The 26478-nt window shown below is 41.7% G+C and overlaps 1 protein-coding gene across 1 annotated transcript in view; it reads left to right on the top strand.

Moving 5' to 3' along the window:
* Positions 1-23643, top strand: part of LOC140483476 (cadherin-related family member 3-like) — an 83525-nt gene extending 59882 nt beyond the window's left edge. Inside the window, exons 14-19 of the mRNA XM_072581673.1 lie at positions 487-722; positions 1661-1881; positions 12674-12693; positions 12794-12825; positions 14575-14623; positions 23148-23643. Coding sequence (XP_072437774.1) covers positions 487-722; positions 1661-1881; positions 12674-12693; positions 12794-12825; positions 14575-14623; positions 23148-23302 — 713 coding nt within the window. The 3' untranslated portion in view covers positions 23303-23643. The remainder of the gene's footprint in view (positions 1-486; positions 723-1660; positions 1882-12673; positions 12694-12793; positions 12826-14574; positions 14624-23147) is intronic.
* Positions 23644-26478: the final 2835 nt, after the last annotated feature.

Genomic DNA, 26478 nt, shown 5'->3' with positions numbered 1-26478 from the left:
TCTAGGCTCCTGCATCAGCAGAAAACATTTCTCAATATCTCCCCTTTCAAAATTATAAAAAAAAACAAGTTTTAACCCTCTAAACTCCAGGAAATATAGAACTTGGGTTCTGTAAACCTCACCTATAACATTTTTTGGAGCCCCATTAACATTCTTGCAGATTTGAACTATAGGTATACCACTTTCAATACTTCTGTGTTATATCTTGTCTAAGGTGTGGTGCCCAGAACTGTACTTGGTACTCTAATGCAGCCTAGTTATTCTTGGTCCCTAATTGGGCAGAAAGTGTATCATCTGGTGAATCTGGGAAAGATCTCAAGTGTGGTCTTCTGATCCCCATTTGAGCCTGATGGTGTGGTCCTGAAATTCATGGGGAAAATCCTGCCCTTAGTTGCTTTTACTGTCATTCCACTATGATGAAAATGATGATAAACTGTCAATTCACCTTGCAGTATGTCACTTCATTCAAATGCATTTTATTTACAGGAAATATGAACAATCATTTTGGTTTTGACCCTGTCCGTGGATCATTTGCTCCGAAACTAATAATCAAAACTCCATTTGACTACGAGAGTAAAACAGACATTCAGCAGCAGTTTCATCTCATTGTCAACATCATTGATGACAATATTAAGAGGATAAAGCCAAGAACAGGAACTGTAGTGATTGATATTACAGTAGTTAAGACAAGAACAACTACTCCAACAACAACATCCTTTTATGTGAGTATCTTATGTAATGATACAATTTCAAACAGATCATTTCAGCTACAGCAGAAATTTAAAACATGGCTGAAACAGATTAGTAGGGTAAAAGATTTTTATCTAACGTTTTGCCGCACTTGGGAATGGTTAATTAAATTTGAATGTAAAAGTTCCATAAATAAACTCCTTAGCAGCAAAATGCACTGCCTGTTGTACTGTGGAGTCATAGAAAGGAGAAACATTGCAAGTTTGGTTCTTGTGGTCTGTGCTAAGATAGCTAATCTCTGCTGGAACAGCAGTTGGGAGACTCCTGCAGAGAGTGGAAGCGAAAAGATCTGAGATTCTGCCCTTGTGTCTCAATCCAATCATTTGCAAATGACTTTGGCAAAGTGCATTGATTGGAGGTGCTGTCCGCTACAAGGACTTACATTTAACTCTGGAAGAGTTTCTGAGACAAGGGTTATTTGCGTAATTTCAGGGTGCTCTCCAGCCACTAGCAAGGAGTCCATTTTAAGGCAGGGGTCAGGTAAGATGAAACGTATAATGTGCAGCACAGAATGTCTTGTGCTGCCAATTTTGAAAAAAGTTCTTAATTTCCTTTTTAAAAGGGCGCTATATAATTGCATGTTCAAGGCTGTAATCCCCCATTGGCCACTTATTTGTCAGCCTGCTTTGTATGAGAGCCAGGCAATTTCCATCCTCCCTGAATGGCAAATTGTGATCTGCTTAGGCTTCATGCTGGCACAGATCAGCATGGTACAGACACTGTGCCAGTTCATTTTGCAGGAACAAATTTCTTTCACCCAAGTATCTCAAACCTAAGAAGTAGTCTGCACCACTACGTTGGTCCTTCATCTAGGTGTACCAATTAAAAATTGCAGACCCTTGCAAAAAAATGTATTTATTTTATCTTATAGTAATCTCAAGGTAATGAATTTCCTGTCTTGTTCAAACAGAACAGAAAAGGATTAACTATTATCAACTCTGCTGTGAATACTTACAATCCAGATGCCTGGTACATCCCCTTCGTTCTTACATTGCTGGCAATCCTATTGGCTCTCCTCTTTGCCTATGGCCTGTACCTAATCTTGAAATATACCAGATGTATGGAAATCTGCCAACAGGCATGCATCAGAAAGACACGTCCCAGAAAGCCAAAACTGCAACCACCAAAAAAGTAAGTCCTCTATAACCAAAAATGATGATGATATTTTCAGTTTGAAGTATTACAGATTAGGATATTTGTGTTCCTAATAATCTTAGAAATGTGTTTCATTGGAATTAGCTTGGTAGAAACATGAAGGCTGTCAGGGCATAAATTGGACAATCTCTGAAAAATGGAGGCCAAATCTTGCAAAGAGTAATTAGCCAATCTCGTAATGAGCTGCCTGCTTATTTGATGGATCTCCATGTCCAGCCGAGTGCTAACTGTGCTGCTCATTGGCCGAATGCTCAACAGGGCGCCACTTAAAGATGAAGTGCTTTGGGATTGGAAAGAATTGTGTGCCTCATTTACAAATGCTGAACTGAGCTCCGTGTGGAGGAGGTAGAAAGGCAGAGAAAAGCTTGTGCCCCGAGGGGGTCAAGAGGATCTCAAGATTCACAGCAAATGTTATTTAAAAGATATTGGAGGCTATTGCCAGGAGTAAGGTTGAGTGAAATAGGAGTTGATGGGAAGGGTGAGGGCAGTAACAAATTAAAAATACTATATATGAATGCACAAAGCATTAAAAATAAGATGGATAGGCTTGAGGATCTTTTGGAAATTGGTAGATACAATATTGTGGAGATAACTGAGACGTGGCTTCAAGTGGACAGGGCCTGCGAAATGAATATTCAAGGCTACACATGCTATCGTAAGGACAGACTGACGGGCAGAGGGGGTGGGGTGGCCATTTTGGTAAGGGATGATATTCAGTCCCTTGCGTGGGGGACCTAGAATTAGGTGATGTAGAGTCAGTATGGATAGAGCTGAGAAATTCTAAGGGTGAAAAGACCCTCTTGGGAGTTATCTACAGGCCCCCAAACAGTAGTCTGGATGTCGGATGTAAGTTGAATCAGGAGCTGAAATTGGCCTGTCGCAAAGATGTTAAAGTTGTTATGGGGGATTTCAACATACAGGTAGACTGGGAGAATCAGGATGGTATTGGACCTCAAGAAAGAGACTTTGTGGAGTGCCTCCAAGATGGATTCTTAGAACAGCTGGTGCTGGAGCCGACCAGGGAGAAGGCAATTCTAGACCTGGTATTGTGCAACGAACCAGAATTGATCAGGGACCTCGAAGTGAAGGAGCCATTGGGAAGTAGTGACCATAATACAATAAGCTTCAATCTGCAATTTGAGAGGGAGAGGGTACAATCGGAAGTGACAATATTTCTGTTGAATAAAGGGAAATATGGAGCTATGAGGGAGGAACTGGCCAAAGTTCAATGGTGCAATACCTTAGCAGGGATGACAGTGGAGGATATTTCTGTGTATAATGCAGAAGATGCAGGATCAGTTCATTCCGAAAAGGAAGAAAGATCCTAGGAGGAGGCATGGGTGGCCGTGGCTGACGAGGGAAGTTAAGAAACATATAAGGTTAAAAGAGAAAAACCAAAACATAGCAAAGCTAAGTGAGAAAACGGAGAACTGGGAAGCTTTTAAAGAACAACAGAGGATTACTAAGAAGGAAGTACGCAGAGAAAAAAATGAGGGGTACGAAGGTAAACTGGCTAAAAATATAGTAAAAGCTTTTTTTAGGTATGTGAAAGGCAAAAAAATGGTTAAGACTAAAATTGGGCCCTTGAAGACAGAAACAGGGGAATATGTTATGGGGAACAAAGAAATGGCAGAAGAATTGAATTGGTACTTCAGATCTGTGTTCACTGGGGAAGACACAAGCAATCTCCCTGAGGTAACAATGGCTGAAGGACCTGAACTTAAGGGAATTTATATTTGCCTGGAATTGGTGTTGGAGAGACTGTTAGGTCTGAAGGTTGATAAGTCCCCAGGGCCTGATGGTCTACGGCTCGAGAAATCGTGGATGCGTTGGTGATTATTTTCCAGAGTTCGATAGATTCTGGATCAGTTCCTGCGGATTGGAGGGTGGCTAATGTTGCACCACTTTTTAAGAAAGGTGGGAGAGAGAAAGCAGGAAATTATAGACCAGTTAGTCTGACCTCAGTGGTGGGAAAGATGCTGGAGTCTACTATAAAGGATGAAATTACAATACATCTTGATAGTAGTAACAGGATAGGTCAGAGTCAGCATGGATTTATGAAGGGCAAATCATGCCTGACTAATCTTCTGGAATTTTTTGAGGAAGTAACTCTGAAGATGGACGAGGGAGATCCAGTAGATGTAGTGTACCTGGACTTTCAGAAAGCTTTTGATAAAGTCCCAAATAGGAGGTTAGTGAGCAAAATTAGGGCACATGGTATTGGGGGCAAAGTACTAACTTGGATTGAAAGTTGTTTGGTTGACAGGAATCAAAGAGTACTGATAAACAGCTCCATTTCAGAATGGCAGGCAGTGACCAGTGGGGTACCGCAGGGATCAGTGCTGGGACCGCAGCTTTTTACAATATATATTAATGATATAGAAGATGGTATTAGTAATAACATTAGCAAATTTGCAGATGATACTAAGCTGGGTGGCAGGATGAAATGTGAGGAGGATGTTAGGAGATTACAAGGTGACCTGGACAAGTTAGGTGAGTGGTCAGATGCATGGCAGATGCAGTTTAATGTGGATAAATGTCTGGTGGCAAGAACAGGAAGGCAGATTACTACCTAAATAGAATCAAGTTAGGTAAAGGGGCTGTGCAGAGAGATCTGGGTGTTCTTGTCAATTAAGGTAAGCATGCAGGTACAGCAAGTAGTGAAGAAGGCTATTGGCATGCTGGCCTTCATAACAAGAGGGATTGAGTATAGAAGCAAAGAGGTTCTTCTGCAGCTGTACAGGGTCCTGGTGAGACCACACCTGGAGTATTGTGTGCAGTTCTGGTCTCCAAATTTGAGGAAAGACATTCTGGCTATTGAGGGAGTGCAGCGTAGGTTCACGAGGTCACTTCCTAGAATGGCGGGACTACCTTATGCTGAAAGACTGGAGTGACTGGGCTTGTATACCCTTGAGTTTAGAAGACTGAGAGGGGATCTGATTGAGACATATTAGATTATTAAAGGATTGGACACTCTGGAGGCAGGAAACATGTTTCCGCTGATGGGTGAGTGCTGAACCAGAAGACACAGCTTAAAAGTATGGGGTAGATCATTTAGGACAGAGATGAGGAGAAACGTCTTCACCCAGAGAGTGGTGGCTGTGTGGAATGCTCTTCCCCAGAGGGCAGTGGAGGCCCAGTCTCTGGATTCATTTAAGAAAGAGTTGGATAGAGCTCTCAAGGACAGTGGAATCAAGGGTTATGGAGATAAGGCAGGAACAGGATACTGATTAAGGATGATCAGCCATGATCATATTGAATGGTGGTGCAGACTCGAAGGGCAGAATGGCCTACTCCTGCACCTATTGTCTATTGTCTATTGTCAAGTCTTGAGAAGCTAGATGGAGTACCACAAGAGGATCAAGACCAGGGATTGCAACTTCACACACTGTATCATTCTAGCAACACTGCGGGACTTAGCAAGATCAAATGCCATTATCTTCTTCATCCATCACTCGTGGCAGAATAAGACACTCCATCCAGAGATTATAGAGTCAGACAGTCACAGAGATATACAGCATGGAAACAGACCCTTCGGTCCAACCCGTCCATGTCGACCAGATATCCCAACCCAATCTAGTCCCACCTGCCAGCACCCAGCCCATATCCCTCCAAACCCTTCTTATTCATATATCCATCCAAATGCCTTTTAACTGTTGCAATTGCACCAGCCACCTCTATTTCCTCTGGCAGCTCATTCCATACACGTACCACCCTCTGTGTGAAAAGGTTGCCCCTTAGTACTCTCTTATATCTTTCCCCTCTCACCCTCAACATATACCCTCTAGTTCTGGACTCCCCGACCCCAGGGAAAAGACTTTGTCTATTTATCCTATCCATGCCCCTCATAATTTTGTAAACCACTATAAGGTCACCCCTCAGCCTTCGACCCTCCAGGGCAAACAGCCCCAGCCTGTTCAGCCTCTCCCTATAGCTCAAATCCTCCAAACCTGGCAACATCCTTGTAAATCTTTTCTGGACCCTTTCAAGTTTCACAACATCTTTCCGATAGGAAGGAGACTAGAATTGCATGCAATATTCTAACAGTGGCCTAACCAATGTCCTGTACAGCTGCAACATGAGCTCCCAACTCCTGTACTCAATACTCTGACCAATAAAGGAAAGCCTACCAACCGCCTTCTTCACTATCCTATCTACCAGCGACTCCACTTTCAAGAAGCTATGAACAGCTTCTTTGCTCTGCCTGATCTTTTTCTTTGTTTTACTGCTTTTTTGCTACTTTTCTGCAACTTTTTACAGCTTTTGCCTTCTTTGGAGGGAACATAGGAGGCAACTCCAAACTAGAGGCTGCTACTTACAAGTCTGGGAGGTGAGACGATGGAGCAGAGGCCTACATGGGCAAGCACTCCCGGAGCAGAATCTAACATGGGGAAACTGTCCCGGAGCAGAATCTAACATGGGGAAACTGTCCCGGAGCGGAGGCTGACGCAGGGAAACAGTCCCGGAGCAGAAGTTGACACAGGGAAACAGTCCCAGAGCGGAAGTTGACACAGGGAAACAGTCCCAGAGCAGAGGCTGACACAGGGAAACAGTCCCAGAGTGGAGGCTGACACAGAGAAACAGTTCCGGAGCGGAGGCTGACACAGGGAAACAGTTCTGGAGCGGAGGCTGACACAGGGAAACAGTCCTGGAGCGGAGGCTGACACAGGGAAACAGTTCCGGAGCGGAGGCTGACACAGGGAAACAGTTCCGGAGCGGAGGCTGACACAGGGAAACTGTCTGGCTTAGTGGTGCTGGAAGAGCACAGCAGTTCAGGCAGCATCCAATGAGCAGCGAAATCGACGTTTCGGGCAAACGCCCTTCATCAGAAATAAAGGCAGTGAGCCTGAAGCATGGAGAGATAAGCTAGAGGAGGGTGGGGGTGGGGAGAGAGTAGCATAGAGTACAATGGGTGAGTGGGGGAGAAGATGAAGGTAATAGGTCAAGGAGAAGAGGGTGGAGTGGATAGGTGGAAAAGAAGATAGGCAGGTCGGACAAGTCCGGACAAGTCAAGGAGACAGTGCTGAGCTGGAAGTTTGAAACTAGGGTGAGGTGGGGGAAGGGGAAATGAGGAAGCTGTTGAAGTCCACATTGATGCCCTGGGGTTGAAGTGTTCCGAGGCGGAAGATGAGGCGTTCTTCCTCCAGGCGTCTGGTGGTGAGGGAGCAGCGGTGAAGGAGGCCCAGGACCTCCATGTCCTCGGCAGAGTTGGAGGGGGAGTTGAAATGTTGGGCCACGGGGCGGTTTGGTTGATTGGTGCGGGTGTCTCGGAGATGTTCCCTAAAGCGCTCTGCTAGGAGGCGCCCAGTCTCCCCAATGTAGAGGAGACCACATCGGGAGCAACGGATACAATAAATGATATTAGTGGATGTGCAGGTAAAACTTTGATGGATGTGGAAGGCTCCTTTAGGGCCTTGGATAGAGGTGAGGGAGGAGGTGTGGGCGCATGTTTTACAGTTCCTGCGGTGGCAGGGGAAAGTGCCAGAATGGGAGGGTGGGTCGTAGAGGGGTGTGGACCTGACCAGGTAGTCACGGAGGGAACGGTCTTTGCGGAAGGCGGAAAGGGGTGGGAGGGAAATATATCCCTGGTGGTGGGGTCTTTTTGGAGGTGACTACCTGGTCAGGTCCACACCCCCCTATTTTAACTTATACCAAGAATCACTGTAAATTAATTCAATCACTTTTTCTTTTTCATTCCACTTTTGGTATCTAAGATTTGTACCTTAAGATGGTACTTAAGATGGCACCATTGTAAGTTTTTCACTGTACTCTTGTACTTCTGTATTTGAGTACACGTGACAATAAAGGATATTCTATTCTGTTGCAGTATTAATTAGGCTTCTTGTCTGACATCCATATACTTGATATTAGCCTGCACACACTGCCAGCAATTCAACTGTGCACAAGGTATGTGACAGTCACCAACACACAGACTTCTCTTTTATAACACAAGGTGATGTAGAACCCTCAACAGTTAGAGCTAATTGGATGGGGTTAGGTAACTTTGCTTGTCTTGATCCTATTAATTGCTAACACTGTGGTCATTGGAATGGATGTAAAAAATTGAGTATGACAATGCTCCTGTACATAATCCTTTCAGATATCATTTCTTCCCAATCCCATAATCTTCCAATTTGTTAGCCACATAGGTTGTAGGCATCTTTTTCCTCCTCCTCCCTTACCCTTGTGCTTTTACCACCTAAAATGAGCATTCTAGCCAAAGAGGGGAGGAATACCAAGAGGAGAATGATAACCAAGACACAGCATAGAGTGATAGAGATATACAGCACAGAAACATACCCTTCGGTCCAACTCGTCTATGCCGACTAGATGTCATAAATTATTCTCGTCCCAATTCACAACATTTGGCCCATATTCCTCGAAACCCTTCCTATTCATATACCCATCCAGATGCCTTTTAAATGTTGTAATTATACCAGCCCCACCACTGGTAGCGCATTCCATACACGCACCACCCTCTGTGTGGAAAAGTTGCCCCTTAGGTCCCTTTTAAATCTTTCCCCTCTCACCTTAAACCTCTGCCCTCTAGGTTTCCATGCCAGGAAAAAGACTTTGTCTATTTATCCTATCCATGCCCTTCATGATTTTATAAGCCTCTATAAGGTCACCCCTCAGTCTCTGACGCTCCAGGGAAAATAGCCCCAGCCTATTCATCAGCCTCTCCCTATAGTTCAAACCCTCCAACCTTGGCAACATCCTTGTAAATCTTTTCTGAAACCTCTCAAGTTTCACAATGTCCGTCCTATAGCAGGGAGACCAGCATTGAATGCAATATTCCAAAAGTGGCCTAACCAATGTCCTGTATAGCTGCAACATGACCTCCCAACTCCTGTACTCAATACTCTGACCAATAAAGGCAAGCATATCAAATGCCTTCTTCACTATCTATCTACCTGTGATTCCACTTTCGAGGAACAATGAACCTGCATTCCAAGGTCTCTTTGTTTGACAACACTCCCGAGGACCTTACCATTAAGTGTATACGTCCTACTCTGATCTGCTTTCCCAAAATATAGCACCTCACATTTATTTAAATTAAACGCCACCTGCCACTCTTCGGCCCATGAGCCCATCTGATCGCAATCCTATTGTACTCTGAGGTAACCCTCTTTGCTGTCTCCTACACCTCCAATTTTGGATGTCATCTGCAAACTTATTGACCACACCTCCTTTGGTCATATCCAAATCATTTATATGAATGACAAAAAGCAGGGGAACCCAGCACTGATCCTTGTGGCACATCGCTGGTCACAGGCCTCCAGTCTGAAAAGCAACCCTCCACAACCACCCTCTGTCTTCTACCTCCGAGCCAGTTCTGTATTCAAATGGCTAGTTCTCCCTCTATTGCATGTGACCTAACCTTGTTAACCAGTCTACCATAAAGAACCTTGTTGAATGCTGAACCTTACTGAAGTCTATATAGATCATGTCCACTGCTCTGCCCTCATCAATGCTCTTTGCTACTAATGCCACTGAGTTTCACAATCTCAGACACCGACTGATTTACTAATGCTGGGCTTATCTTAGAGGATAGGGCACATATCGTTTTCAACTGTGGACAAGGTTAACAGACATGCTGGTTCATGGAGGGTGATATTTTATCCTCGAGTTCTGCTGTAAAGAACTCAGATGAGCAATTTGATGAAACATCCCTTTAGAAGAACATTGTTGTATGCACAACATGTTGTAAAGCCAGCCAGAAAGCCTATTGTAGTAAGGGATTGTGCTGTTTCTTGAGTTTCTGTTTGGCATTTCTGCAAAGGGCTGGCATAGAATTGGTGGACCTTTTGGAATCTCCATCTTTCTGTAGAACATTTCATATCTCATTGATCTCATTGAAACATATCAAAATCTGACGGGGTAAATGCTGAGAGGATGTTTCCCTTTATGGGACAGTCTAGGACCAAGGGGCATAGTCTCAGAATAAAGGAGCACCAATTTAAGACTGAAATGAAGGGGAATTCCTTCTCTCAGAGGGTTGGGTGAGTCTTTGGATCTCCTTGCCACAGAGAGCTGCGGGGGAAGAGTCCTTGGGTATATTTAAGGCTGAGATATGTAGATTCTTGATCAGGAGGGGAATCAAGAGTTACAGTGAAATTGCAGGAAAGTGGAGCGCCAGATCAGCCATAATCCTATTGAAAGGTGGAGCAGGCTCTAGTGGCCAAATAACTCACCCCTCGCTTCTGTTCCTTTTGCTTACAGTTCACCACTCACTTTGTTAGCACTCACAATACTTATAGAAATTCTCACCATATTCTGGCTACCTTTATCTCATTCTCCATTTTTTCTCTCCTTATTCATTTTTTTTTTCATTACTTGCAGATTTTAAATTCTGTGCAATCTCATGACTTGCAGCTTGTCATTACACAATGATAGTTGTTGTAACCAACCCCATTTAGAGATGTTATGACACATCTCTGGAGCAGGTGGGACTTGAACTTGTGTCTTTTTTTATTTCAAAAATATACTTTATTTATGAAAAATATCTTTGTAGATGCATAGGTACAAATGCAGTTCTGTTTTGTCCAGTTTCATGTCAAAGAAGCAAACAAAACATTGTTTTTTGACTCTATCAAAAACCAAAGACTTCTCTTATCAAGATTTACATACATTGAGACATTAGGAAGGACTGACAACTGAATGGAAGCCCATTTACCTTCAGCAGGAAGACCTTAGAGAGTGGTCTTTCCCCATTGCACCTTGGTGGCAGCTGCCTCAAACGTTAGTGTATCCCTCTGCGCGTGGTCCTGAAATATGCCAGTCTGCACCACTTGATCGAGGCCAACCCCTTGTTCCGGAAGACCAACATGTTGACGTGAACTTGAGTCTTCTGGCCCAGAGGTAGAAAAATTATCACTTTGCCCTGAAATCCTTAACTTTAAATAGCACAAGATGGACTTGATCTATCATCTTCTCATTCTATCACTCTACTTTTACACAATTATATGACGTTTTAAAATTTTAATATTATCTTTAAAATTTAAGTTAACTACAGATGGTAGGTCTGCTCTTTGGAATTTGTTTTACTTATTGGAATTTATTTATGCTGTGTGTTCTGAAATATCCTATTAAATATCTAGCATGCCTCTCTATTAATCTATCCTTTAACATAAGTTACCAATTCACGTTAGCCAGACTGCTTTTATGCCCTCATAGTTGCTGTTATTTAAATTTTAAAAGATAATCAAGAGACCCACTCCTTTCTTCCTCAAACTAAAAAATTAGTCATATTATGATCGCTGCTACCAAAGGCCACCTTGACTGTGAGATTGTTATTTGATCCGATCTCACTGCATAATGTCAGGTTTAGAATTGTCTGCTCTCTGGTCAGCTCCAGAACATGCTGTTCTCAGTATGTATCGTGAAAATATTCTGTGAACTCTTCATCTAAGCTATCTTTGCCTATTTGACTTTTCCAGTGGGTACATAGATTAAAATTCCCGAATGATTATCTAACAAGCTCTCATTATTTCTCCCTTCCTGCTCTACCCTATTGTGTATGGACTGTTAGGGAGCCTGTACAGCACTCCCACAAGTGATGTCTTGCCTTTATCATTTCTCATTTCATCCAAATTCTTTCCATATCATGGTTTCCTGAACTCAGGTCATCCCTCTCTATTATGCAAATGCCATCATTAAAGGAGAGAGCCATCCCTCCACTTATCCTTACATTTTTGTCATTCCTGAATGGCCTGCACAAATCCCAAACTACAGCTTCCCTGATATCAATTAATGGAGAAGTCAATAGTTAAAACAGGGGAGGGAGAAGAATTAATCAGATGGTGGATAACATTGAGAAATTAATAAGGGAGGCTTGGAGAGAGCCAGGGAAGAAGCAAAAAGTCAGTAGCCTCACTGTGGTTCTGATGAAAATGAACACTGAATAGAAATGAATAGAAGGCACAAAACACATATAACACTTGTAAATACTTGTAAAATTGTTACAACAACTGGAAGAGGCTAACCAGTACTAATCTGTAAGTTAATGCTTATAATAAGCACTATTGTTGGATCCATCATGTTCCTGAACTTGTGTTCATTCTGCAGTGTAATGAGCAAATCTTGATTGGAGAATTGACCTCCAAAATAGCATCACTTTTAGCATTCACTACTTTTGCACCAGTGCCTGCATCAATGTGGCATTGCATACAATTTGGCATACAAATGTGTGGGAACTCCTGGGTAATGTTTTATTTGGCTGGTGTGAGTTTGCTTCCAGCAAGGTGCTTTACTTGATATAGTCATGTTTGCAATCTCCCCTAATTTAATAAACTGGGCATGCATGTTTTAGTTTTAAAGAATCCAACAGGTACTCGTTAAAATTAAATATTATGGAGAACCATTGCAGTATTTGGTCATGGAAGTATCTGGTCTAATAACAAACTATTAATTTATAAAAGAGGAGCACATTTCCAAGTCAGTGTCATGCTTCAAGTGATCTGAGGCAAGATGAAGTGTGAAACTTTATATCCTCAGGTCACATGCTGTAATAGGGAGATGATATAATGAGCAGGTGTCTGAAAGGCAGACTGAAGTATTAACCATGAGGCATAACACAACAGTAGCTCCCAAGAAAAGGTGCTAATGACATCTCACCCATTTTTAAAAATCTCCATCAGTAATCAATTTTTGACTTGCATTTTTTGTGGTTTACTTGAAGGAAATATATATAACTAAACTAAAATAGCTTGATAGTTTTGTGATGATTCCCTTTTAATTAACTTTCTCTGTCTTATTGCATTTGTAGAGTCAAGATTGACATTCCAGGTGAGTATTGTGTCTGATTAAAATAAATCCTGAATTCACAATAAAAATGAATCTAATTAATAGCGATTTTTTTGTAAACTTGTTCTCTTTTTAAACATAGAACCTAATGAAGAAAAGCTAGAAGTTGTAACGGTAAGTATTAAATTTCCAGCTCAGCAAAATATTTTATGGAAGGGGTGATTTTACTAAATTATGTTGCTGGCTGGGTCACTGATTTTTGAGGAACCAATATACAGTAATCACAGCAAAGCTTGTCATAAATTTCTCTCTATTGAGTAGAATTATTCTTGATGTGCTCAGTGTAGTCCCTGCATTCCCATTAGGAATGTGGTTTTATAAAGTCAGCCCTTATAGGTGAAAAGTAATGCAGTGAAATGTTCTGCAACATATTAATTCACAAAAAGAAGATCATGAAATGAAAAGCTGGAAATGGGAGCATGGAGATATTCTGCCTTTCCTTTCACCTCAAGCAACTGGATTTGAGTCCAACAAATCTCCTCTTCAACACTCCTGAACAATCCTTGATCAGCAATGTTATTCAGAAAGACCCCAAGGATGGGACAGTAATTTTGAAATAGTTAAAATTTTAAAATAAGGAGCAGGAAGTTTATTGTGGATTTGCGAAGATATTTTTTTCATCCAGAATTTAGTGCTTACCTTACTGCCGTAAGGATGGGTGAGGTGGGAAACGTTAAGACATTTCAGAATTATTTAGATGAGCACTTGAAACATCATGACGTACAAGGTCATGTGGCAAGTTTTAGAAAATGGGAATACAATGATAGATACCTGATGATGAGTGCAGACAAAATGTTAGAAGGGCCTTTCTTCATGCTGTAAAATCTCTATGACAATGACTCTACACTGGTCTGGTAGATAAGATCTGAGGTTAGTTACTAAAGCGCACTGTTAGGTAGGATTAGAGGGAACTTTGTTTTGAGTCTAATATTAGAAGTCATATAAGCCCTACAGTGCAGAAAGAGGCCATTTTGCCCACAAGTCCATATTGACCCTCTGAGAGATCCCAACCAGACCCAGCCCATAACCCCACATTTACCATGGCTAATCCATCTAGCCTACACATCCCTTGTAATTTAGCATGGCCAATCCACCTAACCTGCACATCTTTGGACAATGAGACAAAAGTGGAGCACCTGGTGGAAACCCTCATGGAAGTGCAAACTCCACACAGATGGTCACATGGGCTGGAGTCAAACCGGCATCACTGTTGCCATGAGGCAGCTGTGCTAACCACTGATTCACTGTACCACCCATTGAGATAATATTATTACATAACTGATCATATTTTCTGTTAGTGTTAAGCAAGCAAAAGGGCAAAATTTGAAGTTCATAAATTTTGCTGGAGGAAGTTATGTATATGCTAAAAGGTGATCTTTTGCAGTGATCAAAATATTCCCAGCAACTACCATGGTAGGGTTGAAGTGGAGTTTATTCCCATTAACCTGCATGGTTGGCACTGCTGTGGCAGTTAAGTCTTTCACATTCGCACAATACCAAATAATTTCTCAGCAATTAGCAATGGGTGTTGACAGGAAGACTACCTGGCAGAGTTGGCCTCACAAAGCTAAAATGCGGAAACGACTTTTTAAACCACTGCCTTTATGTTCTTAATGTAGAAAAGAGATTGTTATCTTGTCAACTCTGTTCTAACATTAGAAATTTCTCCAGCAGCTGGAAACTGATGTTCGCAACTCTGCATATATTTAAACAGCATACGTGGAACTCTGATTTATATCTTTATTGCAAAGATTGAATGGGACTACATAATTAAAGCGTATACAAGCGAATAAATATTACCAACATTTGAATATGACTAAACACCATCAATTTGACTTACACATAATTGCCCTTTCCCCACAGGAGGTAACTAAGTATGATACTGTCTTCAATGGACAAGCTGTTGATCCAGGTAATGTATGATGATATTTTTCCAATGGATAGAGACAAGTCCGTTTATTTATTTATACAGATAATGCAGGTTATCAGCTCTGCTGGATGATTTAGTAGCCACAGCTTCACAATTAAATTCACAACTTCCAATTTTGAGCTTTCTAGCATCTGCTAGAGTGATTTCTGTCGTAGAATATCTGGGAAAAGGAAAGCAAACTGCATTGTGGTATACTCACTAACCACTGCATATGATTGTACTTTATTATGGCTGATCAGAAAAACAATGGCAGAAATAGTGTCTGTGGACATACCTGCAGGTTGTTTTTCACTCTACAATGATGAGGACTTATTTGTTATGGGGCGAGAAAGGGCAGTAATTGGAAAGGAGAGATTTTTACAGTGTGGGATAAGTAATTGTTACAATTTAATAAGTTCACAAAAGTTGCACCCTGTGATCGTGATTCCAAATCTAACTCTGCATGCATTGCCTCCAGTGAATAATCCCAGGTATACCTGCAAATGTTGACATACACCCTGTATCTTCTCATTACAAGTAGTGATTTGTGGTTGGAGTAGTTTCCTGCAGAAAATTTTCCTTTCAGTGCCGGCTCTAAAGGCCTATCCAATTATTAGTTGTAATGGATAGACCACTATAGAGTTTTAACAAGAAGAGGTATGTTTCACACAATAACAATAGACACCATTAACTTTAACTAGCTTGGCACCAGTGCAAATATCAATATGTATCAACAAGCAGGATTGTTATTTAAGCCTTCCTTGGGACCTTGCACATGACTCATGCTACTCCATCCAAAGATTTAGATTTTATTAGGTTGGGTGGAACTGATGTATTTTCTACATTCATTCATTTAGAGCAAATACCTTATATAACACTTCCAGGACTTCTGAGTTCAGCTATTTGAGAACATTGTCAGTTGTCCAAAACTAAAGGTGCTGTAATTGTAGAGTGCATGTTTCATTAAGACAGTAGCCATACTAACGTGATCAAATCATCACAGGCATTTTAATATCTCACCCAATCTTAGGCATCCACTTTATGAGTTTAGGTAAGCATTAGGAAGCATCAGAACAAGTGATTTTCTCACCCTCACAAATTTCTAGCTCAGTATGAGCAGCCAGATCATGCTGGGAGCTGGCTTGCTGTAAATGTGGCCTGAATATTGATTTAGTCCAAGCCTTCCAATGCAATTTATTACAAACGTGATTGGTTTCAATGTTGTAAATTAAATTTGAAATGTTAATACTGTGCTTGTTAACTTCACTACCTAATTGATATCTATCTGCAATAGTGGCTATGCCACCTGGACTATGATTCAGATATATAAATTCATGTTCTGATACAACAGAAAGAGAATTTAAAATGTTCAATTAGTTAACTAAAAATTTGCAGTAAATAACAAACTAATATCAATAAAAATAACCATTGAATGACAGTTCATTAATATCTTTAGGAAGAAAGTCTGTTGCCCTTACCTGGTCTGAACTTGATGTGTCACCAATACCATAGCATTGTGATTGACTTTAAACTGATCTCTGAAATGGCTTTGCTATATCTGAGAGTTTCTCATCACCACTGCTTTGCTTTGCCAGGGTGCTGTGTATGTTTTGCATCTGATTTATCTTTGAAAAGTTAAGTACAGGGAACACAGTTCAGTGAACAGCCTACCATAATCAAACACAGGTCAAATAAATCATTAACATTTTTCCCCCTTTTTAACTAATGAACTTGTTTGAATTGAATCATCCATCCAAAGCAACAAACATATAAACATCAATCCTTTTCTTAGAAATCAACTTGTCTGTTTTCCCCAAGTACAGAACTCATTTTTGAGATCTAAAGTTTTTTTAGGTCTGTAATTAGATCTACAAATTGGAGTTTGTGTTTCTATTTGATCAACTTGATGAGGTGGATGCTCTATATCACTCACAGGTAAAAGAAATGATTTGGAGATGCCGGTATTGAACTGGGGTGTACAAAGTTAAAAATCACATAACACCAGGTTATAGTCCAACAGGTTTAATTGGAAGCACACTAGCTTTCGGAGCAACGCTCCTTCATCAGATGATAGTCACCCAAAGAAGGAGCGTTGCTCCGAAAGCTAGCGTGCTTCCAATTAAACCTGTTGGACTATAATCTGGTGTTGTGTGATTTTTAACTAGGTAAAAGAAAAATACTCTAACAATCACTGTCCTCAAAATATCCTGGTCAGCTCACTATGAAGCAACTTGAATTCCAACTGATATTCTCATTTCATTTAAAAGCTTTGGTAATGAATGACAGCTTGAACTCTTCTGGACCCAATAGTGATTGTGGTCATGCTTTGGCTATTTAATTCAAATATAATGTCCATCTTTAAATTATAATTGAAATGTTGCTCAGATCAGACCTCCATTGCTGTAGCCTTGGGTTCAGCTCACTCCAGGTGCTCCTACTTCCCAAGGAGACAGAGTGGTATAACAAGCACTAACAGGGAGGAGGAGAAACAGACAGGCACCCCAACTTTTTCATGGCTGGAGACACCAGAATTTCCTTGACTCACCACCTCCCCTCTGCCAGTCACCCCACTGATGGGTGGCACAGTGGCTGAGTGGTTATCATTGCTGTCTCAGAGGGCAGGGACCCAGATTCAATTCGACCTTCGTGTGACTCTCTGTGTGGAGTTTGCACAATCTCTCTGTGTCTGCCTAGGTTTCCTCTGGATGCTTCCTTAGTCCGCGGATGTGCAGGTGTGGTGGAATGGCCATGCCAAATTGTCCCATAATGTCCAGGGATGTGCAGGCTAGGTGAATTAGCCATGGGAAATGCAGGATTACAGGAATTGGGTAGGTGAGAAGGTGGGTCTGGGTGGGATGGTTTTTAGAGGGTCATTGTGGACTCAATGGGCCAAATGGCCTGCTTCCACACTTTAGGGACCTATAATTCTAGGTGGCAGCTGAGGCAAAGGAGGCTTACCCCATACTTAAGGGATTCAATTAGGCCAGGGTCTCTGAATGTTCAATCATTGTATATAATGTGCACTTTATAGATATTCACTTGCACAGTGTCCACCGTAGTCTTACTATTTCATTGAGAGCTCATAAGTGAAAGAATGCGCAGGCAATGGCCACAGTGTTCCCTCCCTCAGTACTTCATGATATGGGGTGAGATTTTTAATCAATTTTGACATGTTCTGATACACTTCTTGGGAAGGTTGGAATTGAAGCTAGATCTCCTAGCCTAGTGTTAGGGACAGTATCACTGCATGACAAATATTGAAGTGCTGCTTAACATGGATTTGAAGGCAGATGGTTAGAATTCAGTAATCACTGGAATGCTGATTGCTGAAGTAGCCCCTCAGTTGACCTTGCATTCTAATCATCAACTCTACCCCTTTCAAAAAAAGACATGCCTTGCCCTTCCCCCACTATGTGCTACCTTGTTAATGTTGGAAGCTCATTACACAATTGATCTTTGAATCAATATGTCTTTGCTGCAGAGGGTTGTAGACTTCCCCTGTGACCCACAATATCCTTACATATTTGGCACCTTGCCTACTGTACGGCTTTTATCCATTGAGCTGTCACCTACCCAACTGTTTCAGCTGAGCTGCTTTATCTTATGATCAATGTTCCCATTTGACTGTGGGAGACAAGTATTATTGAGGTCTCATGCATTTGTTGATTCTGCACTCTCCCCAAATTTAGGTAGAAATGACCATGGCTTTCTTTGATCCCCCTTTGCAATCATGAGACCATAAAACTATGATATAAGAGCAGAATTAGGCCATTTGTCCCATCAAGTCTGCTCCGCCATTTGATTATCGCTGATATGTTTCTCAATCCCATTTTCCTGCCTTCTCCATGTAACCTTCGATCTCCTTACTCATCAAGAATCTATTTATTTCTGTCTTAAATGCACTCAATGACTTGGCCTCCAAAGCCTTCTGCGGCAATGAGTTCCACGGATTCCCCATCACCTGGCTGAAGAAATTCCTTCTCACCTCAGTCTAAAGGCTCCTCCCTTCACTCTGATGCTGTGCCTTTGGGTCCTGATCTCTCCTTTTGTTATTATTTGTTAGGTGTCACTGGGTGGCCAGCATTGATAGCGTATCCGTCTTTGCCCTTAAGAATGTGGTAGTGAGCTGCCTTCTTGAATTGCTGCAGTCCACTTGCTGTGGGTTGACGCACAATGCTGGTAGGGAGGGAATTCCAGGATTTTGACCCAACGACTGTGAAGGAGCAGTGGTATATTTCTAAGTCAGAGCTGTGAGTGGCTTGGAGGGGAATTTGCAAGGTGGTGGTGTTCCCAAGTACCTGCTGCCTTTATCCTTCTAGGTGAAAGTCATCGTGGGTTTGGAAGGTGTTATCTAAGGATATTTGATGAAATTCTGCAGTGCATCTTGTAGATAGTACACACTATTGCTACTGAGCACTGGTGGTGGAGGGATTGAATGTTTGTAGATGTGGTGCCAATCAAGTGGGTTGCTTTGTCCTGGATGGTGTCAAGCTTCTTGAATGTTGTTGGAGCTGCACCCATCCAAGCAAGTCAGCATTACCCTCCTGACATGTGCATTATAGATGGTGGATAGACTTTGGGGTGTCAGGAGGCGAGTTACTCGCCGCAGTATCCCTAGTCTCTGACATGCTTTTGTAGCCACTGAGTTTCTGTGGTGAGTCCAGTTGAATAACTGGACAATGGTAATCCCAGGGATGTTGACAGTGAGGGATTCAGTGATGGCAATACCATTGAATGTCATGGGGTGGTGGTTAGAGTGTCTCTTATTGGTGATAGTCATTGTCTGGCATTTGTGTGGTGTGAAGGTTACTTGCTACTTGTTGGCCCAAGCATGAATATTGTCCGATCTTGTTGCATTTGAGCACGGACTACTTCAGTATCTGTGGAGTCGCGAATGGTGCTGAACACTGTACAATCATCGACAAACACCCACACTTCTGACCTTATAACAGAAGGAAGGTCGTTGATGAAGCACCTGAAGATTGTTGGGCCTAGGACAGTACTTTGAGGGACTCCTGCAGGGATGTCCTGCAACTGAGATGACTGACCATCCACAACCACAACCATCTTCCTTTGTGCCAGGTATGATTCTAACTAGTGGAGTGTTTGCTCCTGATAGCCATTGATTCCAGTTTTGCCAGGGCTCCTTGATGCCATATGCAGTCAAATGTGGTCTTGATGTCAAGGACTGTCACTTTTACCTCACCTCTGAAATTCAGCTCTTTTGTCCATGTTTGAACCAAGACTGTAATGAGATCAGGAGCTGAGTGACCCTGGCGAAACCCAAACTGGGTGTCGCTGAGCAGGTTGTTGCTGAGCAGGTGCTGCTTGATAGCAGTGTTGATGACCCCTTCCATCACTTTTTTTTTCTTTTTTTAAAACCTTTGAAGGTTTTGTTTTTTTTCTCTCTTTTTTTCTTTTTTATTTCTTTTTCTCTTTTTTTTCTTTTTGTGCAGGTGTGAGACACAGTGGGAGACACAAGGTGCACGAATCTTTATTCAATTTCCACCACCAGGAAGATAGGAAAACACCCGAGTGCCCAGTGACAAGCACTGCCCTTCACATCAAAGGGCAATGCTGTGTGATCAAACAGTGAAGGGGAGGGTAGGGACTAAATCAAAATAGAGTTGGACAGGGAAATAATACACTCCACTCCCTGCGGCGCCCACCTCTCCCTGAACGACTCCAGGGTGTTGGTGGACACCGCGTGCTCCTTCTCCATGGACACCTGGGCTCTCTTCCATCACTTTACTGATGATGGAGAGTAGACTGATTGGCTGGTAATTGCCTGGGTTAGATTTGTCGTGCTTTTTGTGTACAGGACATACCTGCTAGTGGGGAAACATCTTTTCCACATCCACTCTATCCAGGTCTCTCAGCAATCTGTAAGCTTCAGTCAGATGCCCCCTCATCCTTCTAAACTCCATCGAATACAGACCCAGAGTCCTCAAACACTCCCCATATGATAAGCCATCCACTCCTCCTTTATTCTGCTCAATTCTATCCAACTACATTCAGTTGCTTCCAATGACAGTACCATTTCCTCAAGTAGTCATTACACCAGGTCAGTCTACACATGAACTTTCCGTAGCCTCAGTGCACTATAAACAAACCCTATAAATCGTCAGTTAATGTATAACCCACTCGCATAATAACTATGATCCATCCTCAGCACATGTTGCAGGACATCCCAGACTGATTATGGTTGATCCCCAAACTGAATTTACAAGATGCCCCTGACTACTAGATAAGGAAGGCCAGGAATGATTTTGAATGAGTTTCAGGACTGACCACTGCCCTGCCCCTGTTTTGAAATGGTACTGATGCCTAGACTTGAACTGAACCCACCATTTGATTGACCATGGCCAACCCCCAGATTAGAAATGGTCCAGCCCCAGAACCAGCTGGTGGTATTTCCTGATTGACAGGATTCCCCTCACCTGACTAAGCATGCCTCTCCTTACACATTCACACATTACCATGCCCTTCATATATATATATATATACACTGTGTTTATCACATTTGCTGCAGGCATTTGCACCACCTTGGCATGAAGCAGTAACACGTACTCTCTGTTTCACATTGATGCTTCACTGTTTTTTCCTGCCACAAGCTATTGCCTTGCCCTCTCACTTGGTGAACTCTCAGACACATTCTGTTGCCTGATTCTTTGCACTAAGCTGCCATTTTGAAGCAAAAGTCAGTACATTGCTGTTTTCCGGCAGGTTCTGTGATGGACCAGGGCCACATTGTGTCTTGGTTCCCTTCAACATACTTACTGCAGTTGTAGAGTGGAGCTTATGGCAAATGTGAAGGTAATGAGCTTGGACAATGTTTAGCTAGAGGCAGCCAAAGCAAAGAACTTGCCTGGACTGGAGGCTGAAAATCAAATCAAATCAAACACCTGCTTCATGCAGTCAATTTTCTAAAGCATTGAGTATTGCTATTGGGTAGAAATTAATTGCCAAATGTCAATTCTAGCAACTTGAGTAATTAATGAGGTGCAAATGAATACAGGTTGACTTCTCATCACCTAATGGCAAGCAAATTGACTGAGGAGAATGTCAGGAATCATAGAATGTGTCATGGTGTAGAAGATGGCTATTCAACCCATTGTGCCTGCACCAACTGGTTGAATGGACATCACTACCTAATGCCAATCTCCTGCTTTTTCCCTTTTCCTTGCATGCTTGTTTTTATTCAAATAATCATCCAATTCCCCCTTGAATTCCTCTTGAATTCATAATACCTTCCTGATTAATTAATTCCTCCCTCTCTAATGAGGGGGCATGCAAGGCGAGAGGAACTAATTCCTCAAGATTGTGTCGACTGTGAGAATTTTTGGCTGATTAGTTCATCATGCTAGCCATTATTCTCATCAGCTCATGAAGCAGATAACCTTGCACATGGTCTCAACCCAGAATCCAGGCCCATTTGTAGAGCTTTCTGAGAGTGTCAGTTAATTCACACTCTAGATCCATCTGCAGGCTTCAACAAACGAGTACTGTATACACAGATTACTGAACAGACTTACATAAACACAAATAGACCAATTAACTTATTAAAGACAAGTGTCACTTTCTCATAGTTAATTGCGTATGGGTAATAAAAGCTGGTCTTTCCTGTAATGTTCCTATCTGATGAATGGATGAATAATAAGTAAAATCTTTCTAAGTACTCTTTGAAAGACCACACTTAGAAAGACTACACTTTCCAAGTATGCCTTATGAGTGAAGAACTTTGGGATGTCCTAAGGACGTTAAGGACTGCAATAAAAATGCAGTTTTTAAATTTTATTTTAATTGGATACAGCAGTGTCAATTATGTCTGATGTTTGAACCTTCAACATTAAGTATTATGCATTGGAATGTGCATATGTCAAAAATACTGGTGTTTCTGCTATTTCCTCTCATGTTCCATGGTTAATGTTAGACCTTGTTTCCAGCTAGGTGCTTGTGGCTTACAAATTGTGGAGATAGGCTTAATGTGAGGTGTCAAATGTAGGTAATATTATCACAGTGATCTTAATATCTGACAATTTTATTTACAGCTGCTTCCTATCATTTATAATATTTTATTTGACTGAAAGGCCAGCTTCAAATATGATTACCATCCTCAAAAAATATTCAAATTAGCATCAAGAAGGGGATAGTTTTTTGCTATCTTTTTACAGCTACTTTCCAATGCAGCAAAAACAAACCACTAATTAAAGAGTAACCGCTCCCATGATTCATCACCCATCTCACCTCCATTCATTTCACTTCTGAAAAAAAAGTGTAGGGATCAAATTCAAATTAATTTTAAAAATTAAAGCCATTTCACCCAGCAAGACCAATTGTATAATCCTTCTGGGATTAATGAACTAGCTCAAATGCATCTTCAGTGGACTGCAAATTTTGAGGTTTTACTCATTTTTAATAGGCAGTTCACAGAACTACTGAGTATTAATTCAGATTTTATTCTATCCGTGCTTTAATACCTAAGTAATGATGTCTCCAGTGCAAATAATCAATGTTTTTAATTCAGTTACAGGGAGGTGGTATGAATACAACAGTAAAACAGGAGCAAGGAAGTGGAAGGAAGCAAATGAGTTACAGGAGGCAAACATGAACATTGAGACAGAAAAAGCTGAGCCTACAAAACCTCAGTCACCAAAAAAACTGAATGATTTCAAGAAATAAGAAAGGAACATTTTAAATAGATGTGTACCTTTTTAGTTAGTCAATATTTGTTCAATTGTACAATCTGCACAATTCTGTTGAACAATGTATAATTGGAATTAGAAGTACATATTACATTTTGTTCAATGATATATTTTTAATTAAAGGAAAGATGGATTTTGAAATGTGATTATCATTAGATTTATCTGTGATCTATAGCCAATGAATGCATAGAGTGCATAAAACTTTAATCTTCAATCCACAAAATACTTTATGATAATACACTAAACACATTAGAATTTCATGGGAATGTAAAAGACCGCTTTGAATTAATCACAAAGTTAATATTTAAAATGTTTTTAAGGAGGAAAATAATGAAAGTTTAATGAATAAATAATAAAAACAATTTAATTGCCTCGATTAAACTCAATTACAGTATGAGTCATTTATAAAACTTGTGCTTTTGTTGGATCCACTATTAACCATTCAAATTCCTTTCCTTTTTACCAAAGATTGTGGTCGAAATTTTACTTAAATGTGTTCTTTGGAGCGGTGCCTTTGGAACGCAATATTTCATATCCCAAAAAATCAATTCAATTGGACTCAGATTGTAAGTTCGTTCACAGAGCTGGTAGATTTGTTCTCAGATGTTTTGTCACCATGCTAGGTAACATCATCAGTGAGCCTCTGGTGAAGTGTTGAGGTTCTGCCCTGTTGTGATTTTGTCTGAGTGGTTTGTTGTGGTAGGTGATATTTCCAATTCTGTTTCTGAGAGGTTGGTAAATGGGGTTCAAATTGATGTGTTTGTTGATGGAAGTCCGGTTTGAATGTCAGGCCTAGAGGAGTTCCCTTGCGTGCCTTAGTTTAGCCTGTCCTAGGATGGATGTATTGTCCTGGTTGAACTGATGTCCCTCTTCGTCTGTCTGTATGGTACTAGTGATAGTTGGTCATGTCTTTTGGTGGTTAATTGGTGGTCATGTCTCCTGGTGGCTAGCTTCCTGCCCATTTGCCCAATGTAAGTTGTGTTGCAGTCCCTGCGGCTACTTTGTATATGACATTCATTCTGCTGGTTGATGGTATGCGGTCCTTTTAATTTATCAGGAGCTGTTTCAGTGTGATGGTAGGTTTGTGGGCGACCATGATGTCTAGGGGCTGGAGTAGTCTGGTTGTCATCTCTGAGATGTCTTTGATGTTTGGTAGTGTGGCTAGAGTCTCTGGGCGTGCTGTGACTTCTTGTTTAGGTCTGTTGTGCAGGAATCGGTGGACTGTGCTTACCGGGTGCCCATTGTGCCTGAATACGTTGTACAAATGTTTTTCCTCAGCTTGTTGTAGCTCCTAGGTGCTGCAGCGTGTTATAGCTCATTTAAATAATGTCCCAATGCAGCTCTGTTTGTGGGTGTTGGGATGCTTGCTCCTGTAGTTGAGTATCTGGTCAGTGTGTGTGGCTTTCCTGTGGACGCTGGTCTGCAGCTCTCCATTGGCTTTTTGTTCTACTGTGACATCTAGGAAGGGAAGTCTGTTACAAAGAAAAGACTACACTAAAAGAATAACTGGCCAAGCTTACACACAGCAATAATCTGGACAATTCAGAGACATGGATAAAGAACCTGTCTGCCTGACCACTCATATACACGGACAAAGCCGTCCTCATACGAGGGATGAATGTCAACCACAAGGACGCAGTCAAAGAGGACTCCCTAGCATCACTGGAATCCACCCTGAAGGCAACAGACATACAGAAGAAATCCAGCAGGTCATCAGACAGACAATAGCACCAACACTAACGAAAAAGAAAGAAGGGAACACCCTCAACACACTGTAAAGTTCTGGAAGGACTCAGAAAAGATAGAAATATCGTAAGCCTACCAGCAGAAAACGACGCATGACCATCATTCCGAACAGAACACAATACATTGAAAAAGCAAATACACTACTCACAGATACCAGTACCTACCAAGAGGTGGCGATGGACCTGACTCCACAGTTAGAAAACTGCATGACAGCCACTCTGAGGAAACTGCACAAGACAAGTGAAATTAACAAGACAGACCTCCAAAGAATGAAACCTGAAGGATCCAACACACCCTGGTTGTACAGATTGCCAAAGGTATATAAACAAGGGGCCCCTGTCAGACCCATCGTCTCACTTCTCAATACACCGACATACAGAATAACAAAGGAACTACAACGTAAACTGAAACACCTAGTAGAAATTCAACCCACTCCACCCAGGAATTTGTTAACATCATCAAAGACACCAAGGTAGAGGATGATGAGGTCATGGTTTCATCTGAAGTGACGGCCCTATTTACATAAATAGGCATCACCTTTACCAAAGAAACACTGGCCTCACTGCTAGATGAACCAAGGACACAAACGCCTGACAGCACCAACTCCATTAGCATGGCCAGTATCCTCAAACTAGTGCCTCACAGCCCACTTCACCTTCAATGACAAGATCTACAAACAAATCAATGGAGCGCCTGTGAGATCACCAATATCAGGACTCTTAGCAGAAGCAGTTATATAGAGGTTGGAACGAACAGCCCTTTCTGTGATCCAGCCTAAGCTTTGGGTCTGCTAAGTGGATGACACCTTTGTCGTCGCGAAACACAACCAATTAGAATAAACTCACAAACACATAAGCAACATCCTTACCGGCATAAAATTCACCAAAGAGAAAGAGAGCAACAGCAGACTACCCTTCTGAGATGTCACAGTAGAATGAAAAGCCAATGGAGAGCTGCAGACCAGCATCTACAGGAAAGCCGCACACAAACCAGATACTCAACTACAGGAGCAAGCATCCCAACACCCACAAATGGAACTGCATCAGGACATTATTTAAATGAACCACAACACACTGCAGCACCCAGGAACAACAACAAGCCGAGGAAAAACACCTGTACAACTTACTCAGGAACAACAGGTACCCGATAAGCACAGTCCACCAATTCCTGCACAACAGACCTAAACCAGAAGACACAACATGCCCAGAGACTGTAGCCACCATGCCATACATTAAAGACATTTTGGAGATGGCGACCAGACTATTCCAGCCCCTAGGCATCATGGTAACCCACAAACCTACCACCACACTGACACAGCTCCTGATGAATTTAAAGAACCCCATATCAACAACCAGCAGAACGGACATCATATACAAAATACCCTGCAAGAACTGCAACAAACATTAC

This window comes from Chiloscyllium punctatum, chromosome 12 (genome assembly GCF_047496795.1).
Source record: "Chiloscyllium punctatum isolate Juve2018m chromosome 12, sChiPun1.3, whole genome shotgun sequence".
NCBI classification, from domain to species: domain Eukaryota; kingdom Metazoa; phylum Chordata; class Chondrichthyes; order Orectolobiformes; family Hemiscylliidae; genus Chiloscyllium; species Chiloscyllium punctatum.
The sequence above is the reverse complement of the archived record's forward strand: the minus strand, read 5'-3'. Positions and strand labels throughout refer to the sequence as shown.